The 12,793-nt window shown below is 39.0% G+C and overlaps 1 protein-coding gene across 1 annotated transcript in view; it reads left to right on the top strand.

Annotated features, from left to right (window-relative positions):
• Positions 1-12,793, top strand: part of PLEKHG4B (pleckstrin homology and RhoGEF domain containing G4B) — a 220,467-nt gene that overhangs the window by 164,188 nt on the left and 43,486 nt on the right. Inside the window, exons 10-14 of the mRNA XM_043979602.1 lie at positions 2,290-2,432; positions 3,188-3,326; positions 4,887-5,003; positions 7,984-8,148; positions 10,153-11,033. Coding sequence (XP_043835537.1) covers positions 2,290-2,432; positions 3,188-3,326; positions 4,887-5,003; positions 7,984-8,148; positions 10,153-11,033 — 1,445 coding nt within the window. The remainder of the gene's footprint in view (positions 1-2,289; positions 2,433-3,187; positions 3,327-4,886; positions 5,004-7,983; positions 8,149-10,152; positions 11,034-12,793) is intronic.

A 12,793-nucleotide genomic window follows, 5' to 3' on the forward strand; every position in this document is an offset into this window, starting at 1 on the left:
TCACAGGCACTGTTCCCAACAAGGGTTGATAAGAGCGATGTTGGGGTTGGGAGAGTCTATGGTAAAGTGAGAAGTGAGTAAGGAGAGTTCAGCCCCTGGTAACAGTTAATGGCAGAGGAAAAGGCAAGGAGCAGAAGAAACAAAAGGAGACTTCCTGTGGTGACTCCTCTGCCCTAAGTTAATGACTGAACTTATCTTGTCAACCCTATACAAAGATGCAAATGAAATATTAATCTATGTACATAGCAGTTTGATATTTTTTTGATTTTATTTTTAGCTTTCAATTGTATAAAATTATGTTTCTCACAGCTCTTTCATATGGAAAGAACATTGGATTTGGAGCAAGGAAGACCTGAGTTCAAATCCTGCCTCAGACACTAGCTGCATGACCCAGCCAGTCCCCAGCACTCTGCTTCTGTTTCCACATTTGTAAAATGTTCTAATAATAGCACTTATCTTCCAGGCTTGTTGTGAGGATCAAACAAGATAATACGTATAAAGTTCTTTACAAACCTTCGAATACTAAATACATATTACCAATTTATTTATTATTTTGTCCATGTATCAGTTTTGTTCTGCCTTCCTCTTTTTTTTGGGGGGGGGGGGCAGGGCAATGGGGGGCTAAGTGACTTGCCCAGGGTCACACAGCTAGTAAGTGTCAATTGTCTGAAGCCATATTTGAACTCAGGTACTCCTGAATCCAGGGCTGGTACTTTATCCACTGTGCAACCTAGCTGCCTCTGTTCTGCCTTCCTAAAAGGATTATTTGTCCTTTTCCCAGATGAGGCATAAAACAATTTATTGACAAGCCTAATATCAGTGATAGAACCAGAAGGGATTGAAATATTAAATTTTTTACATTTTTTAAAAACTAATTTTAAGGGTTTTTTGCAAAAAAGAAAATTTGTATAAAGGGAAATTTTAAGTTCAGATATGTTAAGATAACTCTCTGGGACTATAAGTTGCAAGTCTGCATTAGTAGAGTCTTCTCTCTGGAAGTTATACACAAAAGAAATAAAAGATTCACTTTTTAAAAAAAAAACTAAATTTTATTATTGTAGGATAGAGATTAGAACTTATCTTTTTATAAGATTAGGCATAGTAATAGGGACTACACCTATGATTTCACTGGTGTAGAAAATGCACAAGTGAAGAAACTGCTTTTACCAATGTCAGTTGGAACCTTCTTTGCAATTTTTTTATTTAGTTGCCTAGAGCTCTGAAAGGTTAAGTAATTGCCCAAGGTCTCACAGCCATTATGAGTCAGAGGTAGGACTGGAACCTGGGTTTTCTAGTTTCAGAGTCGGCCTTCTATCCACTCTGCCTCTCCTTTTTATGCTATCAGAGAGGATATGTTCATTTAAACTCTATGGGCTTATTTGCTCCCTCAGTAAATGCAGGAGGATGGACCAGATTTTTTTAGGTCAGTTCCAGCTCTAAAAGCAATGATTCAGCAGCTAGTTATGCATTAGTTATAGAAACAAAACCTCAGACATTGTCATTACCAACAAAAATACTACAAGAAACCAAAGATGAAGCACACTCGGTGACTGGAGACCAAGAATTATATCGCCGTTTAATAGCTTGATTAGCCAATCCACAACTCCCTCTATTCTTTTCTTTGTTTTTCTTTTCAATATCCATAAAGACTTTTAAAATTTTATTTTTATTTGTGAACTTAACATTCATCAACTCCCTTTATTATTCATAAGCCTCAATTGCCTTTTTTTTCAGGGCAATGAGGGTTAAGTGACTTGCCCAGGGTCACACAGCTAGTAAGTTTAAGTGTCTGAGGCTGGATTTGGACTCAGGTCCTCCTGAATCCAGGGTCAGTGCTTTTTCCACTGTGCCACCTAGCTGCCCCCCATAAGCCTCAATTTCAAACCAACTCTTCCTGTGGAATGATACTGGGATTTCTTTACCTACACAGCCTCTGCTACAACTAAAATCAATCAAAAACATTAATTAAGGATTTACAACATTCTGGGTACTATGCTAAGGGCTGGGTATACAAAAAGAGATGAAAGAAAGTCCCTACCATCAAGAAACTTACAATCGAATGGGGAAAACAAAATTCAAATAAATATATCCAAATATGATATAAATAGGAAATAGTTAACAGAGGGGTGGGGTTAGCCTCCTCCCATGGTATAATTGCTGTGGGGTGGTGTATGTCGCTCAACTTTTTAGACAGGAAGCACCTGAGTCTTAAATATTGGTCCATGTTTCAAAGCACTGTCCACCAACACGCCATGCAAGCTTTCTAAAAACATTTCCCCTCCCCCATAGGAGGTTGTAGAACTAATCAACAAACATAAGACAATGATGAAGCTTGTTCTGGAAGACGTCCTTCTGGTAACTCTCCGCTTAGAAGGTGGCACAGTCTTGGCCAGGCTCCGGAAGGAAGACTTCTGTGTGACTGAAGATTACAGGTAAGTGTATGCTTTCAAAGCAGCATTGAAGAGCAGCCAAAATTTCATGTTAATCAAGAATGAGAATTTGCAAGAATTTGCACTGAAGCACATATGGTTGAGTTCCTTAGAGCCTATTCTCCCCAAAAGAGCAATTGTGAGAAATGCAAGCCAATTCTCTCCTCCCCTTGAAGCCATAGTCCCCGCAGATTGCCAAAGACCAGTCCTCATCTGCATCTGTCTATGTAAAACTAAAACGGGCTAATTTTATTTAAATATTCAAGTGGAAGAAAAATGAAAACTCATCACACTTGCCAAACAGAGTCAGAGGCCCTGTTTGGTCATGAATGAATTCTCCTTTGTTATCCAATATTCTAACTTGATTTCATCTTGGGAAACTCCATTCTGCCTACATAAATTCCTCTTGCCATTTCAATTAGACATGGAATTCAGCTTTGCTCCATGCTTCTCAAGAGTCATTGTTTCTCCCCCAAGAAGACTGAATTTCAGGATGGGTGATTTTTCTTCATACACATGCACATATAGATGAGAGTGAAAGGCTCATTGTTTGGGCATGGCTTTGTCTGGAGGCAACATGTACTGGCTTTCAAGCATGACTTGGTTTACAAAATTTAGGACTTGTCTTACTCTGAGTCATCATTGCACTGGCATATTCTAATACCCTTCTCAGAAACATTCAAAGAAGCTGTTTCTCTTTGTGACAGGCCTATCTGAATAGTGCTATACATTGACTGCTATTGTTTTCTCTTCATCAGAGATGCCATGGAAGCTATCACCAGACTATATAATCAAGTAGATGAAGAGGTCCACAGACTAGTCCTGTCATCTAATAAGTGCCTTCAGCAGCTGGAGAACCTGCAGGAATTAAGAAAGCTTGAGGAGGGGTGTAACCAGGTCAGTGCTCTTTTTGAGAGAGAACAAATAAGCGGCCTCCAGCTTTCAATCTAGCCATCTACATCCTTGTTGACCAACTACAATTGGAAAGAAAAAATGAAAGGATAGTTGATACGCTAATGTTCGTTTTTAAAACATTTTATTTTGGCTGATTTCTTGCCCCTAGACTTCTAGCCCTGATCACCGAGGGAATCATCCATGAGATTATTCTCTTCCCTTATCTCTGAGGGTCTAAAATAGCTTTAAGTTTCCCTTAAACCTTTATGTTTTCCATTATAATACCATTGTCTCTGAGCATCCGGTAAGCTACTACCCCTCTTTCTTGAAGGTGGCTAATTTTCTGAAGCTTGCAAAGATTACCTTGTTATTTCTCATAACAGATTAAGTAAAGTTGGTCCAAAAGGTTTGCTTCTAAAATTTAAAAAAAAACACTCACACAACTTTAGATTTTAATTGCAGATGTATCATATGCACCAGATGGAAGGGGAGACAAGGTGGCTGAGTCTGTTAAACCCAGAACAGGCTGGGTGTTTGTCATCCCTCTTAAATGAAGTTCATTTCTATCTTTCACGGAGAACATTAAAGGCTACAGTTATTGAGCACCTTAATGAATGTTCCCAAAGCATGAATGACATCTCTTATCATTTTGGACTAGATCTATGACTTCCTTAGTGTAGGAGAATTTCTAACCTGCTTAGAGAATAGATGAGGATGCTAAGATATCAAGTGACTTGCCCATGTTCAAACATTTAGTAAGCATCAGACACAAGACCTGAACCCAAGGCTTGCTGAGTCTAATATGATACCAAATTTCTATCCCTTATGTCATGCTGTTTCTCATGACATCCAAACATTGCAAACCTGAAAGTTTTGAAACCATTTAATTTGTTACTCCAAGATCCCCTTTCTAAGCAATGGAACCTGTTATAAATTTGAACCAAAGACAATTGCTTATGCTCTGAGTACTTGTGTAAATCAGACTGAAGAACACTAGCTCATTAGTGCATATTTAGTTTATTCAGTAACTTTTGTCTCTCAGTTAACCCTGTTAGAAAACATATAGAATTCATTTTTCAAAAGAACTGGTCTAATTCTTCATGCAGTTTGGTTTCAATTGCTGCTTATCTAGTCAAGACAACAGAAACTAAAAATACCCATTTGCCTATAAATAATGATCTGATTCCACTGTGAAACAAGTAAGACTATTTCCTAAGAATGAAAGACTGACTCACCTGTATGTGGTCATTACATTCTTCTGAAGCATCATAATATATGACCTCTTCCAAGGTATAAAATAGGCCCCATTTTATCACACTCTGCTGCGTTCTTTGCGTGAAGGTTCTACATGCACTTTTTGTTTGTTTTTTGTTTGTTTGTTTGTTTGCAGGGCAATGAAGGTTAAGTGACTTACCCAGGGTCATACAGCTGGTGTCAAGTGTCTGAGGCTGGATGTGAACTCAGGTACTCCTGAATCCAGGGCTGGTGCTTTATCCACTGCGCCACCCAGCTGCCCCTCTACATGCACTTTTTAAAATGTTTTAATCTTCTTTTTCTATTTAGATTAAATTATGGTTTGAAAATGAACGAGAAAAATATCTTGGCCCTTTGGAGTTGCTTTCTCTGGAGAACGTGAAGAAAAAGCAAGAAGAATTTCGGATCTTTAGTGACATGGTGATGGTAGGTGTCATGGAATGGGTCACTTCCATTGTGGTCTTCATAAGTGCTCTTTTCTACCATTATCATCCTTCTGTTATGTTTATCTCCACATGCCTATTTAAATAGAAAGCTGAATTTACTTTGTACCGCTAATCAGTAATTTAATCTTGATTTTTCCTGGAAGACACTAATGCACTTTTCTCTATTATTAGTACCACAATATCTATTAGATACATATGTGGATAAAATGGTATAAGGATATTTAAGTGGCGTCAGTTTATATTCATCAAAATTATCTATTATAGTAACTAAATGCCTTAGGCACAGAGTCTCTTCTATTTCTTATAGACAAGGGGAAAAATAGGAATCAGGAGTATGAATATAAATTGTCATAAACAGTATCTCTCTGATTCAGTCAATCAACATTAAATGCCCACTGAGTGCTAAGCCCTATTATAAAGATATGCTAAACAATGTTGCCTTCAAAGAAGTGTCCACATATAAATATGTGCAAAATATATCTGAATAAATAAATACAAGGTAATTCAGGGAAGCCATTATAAACTGGGGGGGGGGTCGGAATCAGGAAAGGCCTCTTTCCTAGAGGTGAGTTTACACTGAGCTTTGACAGAAGCCAGGAAGTAGTGAGGAAGGACCACATTCCAGGCATAAGGGCAACCTGAGCAAAGGCAGAGAGATGAGAGATAAAATACCATGTGTGGGCAGCTAGGTGGCGCAGTGGATAGAGCACCGGCCCTGGAATCAGGAGTACCTGAGTTCAAATCCGGCCTCAGACACTTAACACTTACTAGCTGTGTGACCCTGGGCAAGTCACTTAACCCCAATTGCCTCACTAAAAAAACCCAAAAAAAACAAAATACCATGTGTGAGGAATAGCAAGAAAGGTCAGTTTCTAGCAAAGGTCTTTTGTATAGATTGAATGGATGAGAAAGGTCAAGGATGATGAGGATTGAAAAAGAGGTCACTGGATTTGGCAAGAAGTCATTGTTTACCTTTGGGATAAGTAGTAGAATGTCCCAAAAACAGAGTTGGAGAAAATGTACTACAGTGTCTAAGGCCACAAGAATTCCATTTATTTATCCTGTTGTTGAAAATAAAAGTAATAAATTCCATGATCTGGCATTAGCTGACATGTGGGGGTTTTTTTTGTTGTTTTTTTTTAGTGAGGCAATTGGGGTTAAGTGACTTGCCCGGGGTCACACAGCTAGTAAGTGTTAAGTGTCTGAGGCCAGATTTGAACTCAGGTACTCCTGACTCCAGGGCTGGTGCTCTATCCACTGAGCCACCTAGATGCCCCTGACATGTGGTTTTTAATGATGGTTAGGAGGCTATTGAAAAAAGGTTATTTTGGGGCAGTTAGGTGGCTCAGTAGATAGAGCATTGGCCCTGGATTCAGGAGGACCTGAGTTCAAATCCAGCCTCATTTACATTGTACTTCTGATCACTTTCGGAGAATTTTGAGCTGGAAGGAATCTCATAGTTCCTAAAATCCAGCCCCTTCATTTTATAGATGAGGAAATTGAGGTCCAAAGAAATTAAGTGACTTCCCCAAGTTAACACAGAAAGTAAGGTACAGAGCTGAGATTTGAATCCAATGTGTACGATGCTAAATGTAGTATTGTTCCTGCTCTATGACACTGCTTCTCTACTTCATTAGGGGATACTGACTGTAGTGTAGTGGGTAGAAAGCTGTCTTCAATATAAGGGATTATCTGGACTTAAGTCCTGCCTTTGACACATACGGACTGTGTGACCTTAGTTCATTTAAACTCCCAGCACCCCTGGCAACTTTTTAAGACTACAATTTGTGCAACAGGTGCCATTTTGAATTGGTCAAGGAAGTCTCTTTCAATTAGTAGAGGATTTCTCTAAACTAATGAAATCATAGATCCACTTTTGTTTTGTTTTTAAAGAGCTAGCAATAGAGGCTTTAATGAAAGTGGTGGTAGAAAAGGAAGGAAACAAGTGTAAAAGGCATTGTAGAGGTAGATTCGTGCACTGGGCCACACAATTGAAATTGGAAGGTAAGGGGCAGCTAGGTGGTGCAATGGATAGAGCACCAGCCCTGGATTCAGGAGGACCTGAGTTCAAATCCAGCCTCAGATACTTGACACTTACTAGCTGTGTGACCCTGGGCAAGTCACTTAACCCCAACTGCCTCACCAAAAAAAAAAAATGAAATTGGAGGGTAACAGAGGGGGGAAAGTCAAACACCAAGATTTTAAAAGTAATAGAGTGGGGGGCAACTAGGTGGCACAGTGGATAAAGCACCGGCCATGGATTCAGGAGTACCTGAGTTCAAAATCTGGCCTCAGACACTTGACACTTACTAGCTATGTGACCTTGGGCGAGTCACTTAACCCTCATTGGCCCGCGCAAAAAAAAAAAGTAATAGAGTGATGGATTCTGGTGGAAAGATCCATTAGGTGGTGGGAAAATGTGGCAATGGAGTCCAGGAGGAAGGTTAGGACTGGAGATATAGATGTAGAAACCAGATCCATAAATGAAATAGTTAAAGATGTGAGAATAAATAAAATTGCCTGGGAAGAGATAAGGTCTAAGGAAAGACTCTTAAGGATATATACCCTCGCCCTTAAAGAACTAGGAAGATAAAGAAGATCCAGGGAAGGAGATTGAAAGAAAGGGTTAGATAAATAGGAAGAAGATCAGTCGAGTATATAGTCATAGAAGCCAATATATCCAGAAGGAGTGGATTGTTGGTTGTTTTAAGTTTTAAAGAGTTTCAACACCTTCCAAGAAGTCAAGGCATAACAAGGACTAAAAAGAGGGTATTAGATCTAACAAGAAGCCATTGATGATCTGGGAGACAAGTAGTATCTGTCTAGTATGGAGTTGGAGGAAATGCACTGTGACTTCTTAGGTCACAAAAATACTTTTCTTTTTTAGCCTATTGAGAATAAAAAGAATAAATAAATTTCATAGTATGGCTTTAGCTGATGTTTTGTTCTTGATGCTACAGCAATATTGTAGGAAAGGACTACAACTGATGAAAGATAATAACTCACCAAACATAGAAGAAAAAATTCAGAACTTCAAAAGATACCTGAATGACATCATCAGTCAAACAGAAAGAAGGAAAGGGGAGCTGGAGAAGTTGGCCAATCTCTATGAATTTTATGAGACGGTAAGAGAGTCAGTAGTCTCTGAAAAAAAAAAAGTGATGGAAATGACATTTTTGGTGGCATTTTTTATTAATTTGATAAAATATAGCTTCTCCCAAAATCCTACTCTAGGACTCATCCTGGTGTGGTACTAACCCTGTACCCTTGAAAGTTATGCCCACAGAGCCCAATCTCTGGCTGGCTATACAAAGTTAGAAAAGCTTCACATACAATCCCATAAGGGCTGATTATGCTGTCCAGGGTCTAGCTAAATGGAGAGGCATGACAACCAGTATTTCAATCCGTGTTTAATGAATTGATTACAGCAATCCATGACAAAAAAGAAAAAAAAAACAAAATCAACCTCAGTCCTGTGCAGTCTCCCTCCATTTCCACAAGTTTGAAACCATCTATAAACACTAATTTAATCGTGTTTCATCTAATGTCCAATGACCAAGTCTGTATATTGCTGAAGGAACTAAACCTCACCGCTATTGCCTAGAGGAACACATCTTGCATGTTTGATAAATGTCTCTGTGGGGGGTTTACAAAAGAATATAGACAAGAATTACTCAAGATGAGAAGGCATAGGGGCCGCTAGGTGGTGCAGTGGATAAAGTACCAGCCCTGAATTCAGGAGGACCTGAGTTCAAATTTGGCCTCAGACATTTGACACTTACTAGCTGTGTGACCCTGGGCAAGTCACTTAACCCCAATTGCCTCACCCAAAAAAAAAAAATGAGAAGGCATCTTGGATGGATTATTATAAATAATAAAGGAGGGAATATCCACATTAGCAAGATTTTTTAAAGTATTTAAATATTGATTTAGAGTAAATATATAACCAGTCTCCTAACTTAAAAGAGATACTAATTTAACCACAGGTAGAGATGATTTCTTCTTGGTTTCATGTTGTTAACTTTAGGAAGCATATTGAGCTTTATGCCAAGTTATCTTGAATTAACAAATCTTTTCTTTCTGTTAATGATTAAAGTCCTACAGTTTCATTTATTATCCCAAATCCCTTTGGGTAGACTTAACAACCGATTCAATATATGGCTGCCAACACATCCATCATTCTTCTCCTCCCTGGACTGTTAATGCCAAAGTTTGCCAGCAGTACCTCAAAAAGAGCTTCCCTTTAAGTGGCAGAAGCAGTGAGGAGGAGGAGGAAGAAAATCTTGACTTATGAGTCAGGTTTCAGCCTTGACTCTGATACCAAACCATAACCATAAGTGAGTCACTTTACCTTTCTTGATCTTTGTTTTCTCATTTATGTAATAAAGGGTTTCGATTAAATGACTTCTAAAGTCCCTTTCAGCTATCAAGTTCTACAATAGTGAAACCATCCCCTAATTTTCATACTATTCAACCAGTGCTCTCCATTCCTAGGAGCTGTTGGCCAACAGGGGATGAGCTAGTAAGTTCTCCATTGGCTATGCAATAGCAAAGACCAGTTCACTGAGCACTTTCTCAAATGGCTTATGTGGAAGTTATTGCTGAGGACAATATATCCAGAAGGAGGGGATGGTTGGTTGTTTTAAGTTTTAAAGAATTTCAACACCTTCCAAGAAGTCAAGGCATAACAAGGACTAAAAAGAGGGTATTAGATCTAACAAGAAGCCATTGATGATCTGGGAGACAAGTAGCATCTGTTTAGTATGGAGTTGGAGGAAATGCACTGTGACTTCTTAGGTCACAAAAATACTTTTCTTTTTTAGCCTATTGAGAATAAAAATAATAAATAAATTTCATAGTATGGCTTTAGCTGATGTTTTGTTCTTGATGCTACAGCAATATTGTAGGAAAGGACTACAATTGGTGAAAGAGGGCAAGTCTGTTTATACTTTTTGCATTATACAAGTTCCTCATTTGCCTGCCTTTGCAATCTCAGTAATGCATAGAAGTAGTATTAGCCTACTGGCCCATTTCACTTTGAAGCATCTCAGAAAATAGGAACATTTCTTAATTGCATGGAATTTAATAGAAGCTCTGATTAATCCATACTTTCTTTTCTGGTGATGCAGGCAAACGGATGGATGCTCCATTGCAATGAGTACCTTGAACATCTCTCTCTGGAGACTAATTATTCTCCATCAGTGATAGAGTATTTAAAAAGCTACCATCAAGAAGCTACTAAAGTATCTGCTGAAAACTTCCACAAAGTGAATGAGATGGTGCTGGGCCTTGGTAGCAAGAAGGAACAGAAACAGTGGAATATTTTGTGGCTGAAGTGTCAGCAGACCAAGCATCGTTTAGAAGAGGTCCTCTCTGAAGCCATTAGAGGCTCTGGCAGACAGTCTTTCAGCCAGGGTCCCCTGGAGGTTAGTCCAAAAGTGGACCACGAGTTTGTCATTGAGGGTCTGCAGAAACATGTCCAGTCTCCCGGACTTCCTCTTACTAACCTTGATAGTAGCCTTTGGGACAAGAATAGGCTGCTGTTCCCCCAGCGAGCTAGCTTCTCTGGAACACAGGCTCTTTTAGAGCAAGAGGGGCAAAGTTCAGGTATGTTTACTCCTCTTAGCACATCGCCCTCACCAAGTCTTACTCCACAGTTGGAGGGGCTCCCCAGGACTCCTCTCTTGGAGGAGATGGACAACATCTCTACGTGCTACTCTGAACCCATTCAGTCCCCAACCACCCGCCACAGGAAACACCCCTTCAAGAAGATCATGAAGAAGACCCAAAGTTTTGAACTCCCTCAGCTCGACAGCAGTCCTACTGAGTCACACCGGCACGGATACACTGGAGTTTACATAAAAGGACTGGAGGTAGCTAGCAGTGTGGCCACTGAGAAAAAACATGGGCAAAAGCCAAATGTCAAGAGTCCTCTAGTCAGTAGGAACCGAAGCTTGTCATCTCCTTCCAGGATCCATCATACTGAGGAGGAAAGAAAGAGAATAGGAAGGTGAGAAATGACCACCACTCAATCCTCTGAATCTAGGGAGGAGGATTTTAAAAATCTATAAATGCATCCTTGCTTTTCTGCACAGTAGACACTGAGATACTTAACTCCAAGACCCAAAAACATCCTAGCCAGGCTAAAAAAGACATGAGTTTGGTTTGAAACAACTGAGTATGTTCAGAAATATTTTCCTGATTTTTTAAAGATGGAGATCAGTGAAAATATTTCCTTTTTATTTCCTTTTTCTCGTGTGGTGTAGAGACCCACAAATGCTGGCACTGATTGATGGTCAAGCTGGTAATTGTACAGACATTGGACCAGATTTGTTTTTTCTGGTCTAGATGGAGAAAATACAGTAAGCAAAACAACACCATGATTTGAAAATGAATTACGTTTAAAAAAAAACAATTTATTTTTCTTTACTTCTAAAAAATGCCAAGAGGTAAGAATTTTATGTACTATTTCTCTGTTGCATCATGTCTCTTGAAAGAATGAATCGTGAGTTGTCAAATTTTAAGGTGTTTGTAAAGAAATTGACTTACTGAAAATAAGGATAAAGATAATTCACCAGTGGCTAAGAAATGTAGACCATAACTTCATATTCAACTTGAATTTCAGCTTTTACATCAGAGTGTTTTCTTGTTTGAACCTCTTTATCAGCAGTTTGCATGTGGTTTGGGGTTTTGTTGGTTTTAAGTTCCAAAGGAAAGTATTTTTCAGTAGTGCTTAAAGTGGCACCTTAATCCAAAATGAGGATGATGAGGTCAGAGCAATAATTATAGCAACAGGCTAATATTTTAGGACATCTAAATGGCAAAACACAAAACAACCACACACACACACACACACACACACACACACACACACACACACACACACACATACACACACACCACCTAAGATTGTTAAATTTATATATATTTTTAAAAAATAACAATAAACCAGTTAACTCACAAGTATTTATTAAATACTTACTATGTGCCAAGCACTATAGTAGGTACTTGGGATGGAGGCAAAGATACAACAATTCTTTCCCTCAGGGAGCTTACATTTTATAGGGGAAAGAAATTTAAACATAGAAGAATATAAAAAATTAATTCAAGGTAGTTTTGTGAGGAGGCATTATAGTGAGTTAAAGTATACAAAGTATGTTCAGTTCAATATGCAGAGCCTTTATTGACTACCTCCCACCTGCCAGGCACTGTCCTTTCCTCCTAACAACCCTCTGAAGAAGGTACTGTAAGTCTTTTTTTTTTTTTTTTTTTTGGTGAGGCAATTGGGGTTAAGTGATTTGCCCAGGGTCACACAGCTAGTAAGTGTCAAGTGTCTGAGGCCGGATTTGAACTCAGATACTCCTGAAACCAGGGCCGGTGCTCTATCCACTGTGCCACCTAGCTGCCCTGGTACTGTAAGTCTTATGCCATCATCATCCCCATCCTCTCTAATCTTCAATCTCTCCCTAACTGATAATTTCTTCTCCGCTTCTCTTCACAAACATGCCCTAGGCTACCTATTCTTTAAAAAGTATGACTGCCTCCCAATGCCAACTATCATCCTTCATCCCTCCTCTCCTGCTCAGCTAAACTCATTGAAAAGGCTGCATACATTCAGTGTTTCTATATCCTCTCATAAACTCTTTCTACATTCTAGCTTCTGACTTCATCATTCAACCAAAATTGTCCCCTCCAAAGTTACCACTGGTGTCTTAATTGTCCTAATAGCCTTTCCTTGGTCTTCATCCTTCATTATTTATCCTGCCATAT

This window comes from Dromiciops gliroides, chromosome 1, assembly GCF_019393635.1.
Source record: "Dromiciops gliroides isolate mDroGli1 chromosome 1, mDroGli1.pri, whole genome shotgun sequence".
NCBI classification, from domain to species: domain Eukaryota; kingdom Metazoa; phylum Chordata; class Mammalia; order Microbiotheria; family Microbiotheriidae; genus Dromiciops; species Dromiciops gliroides.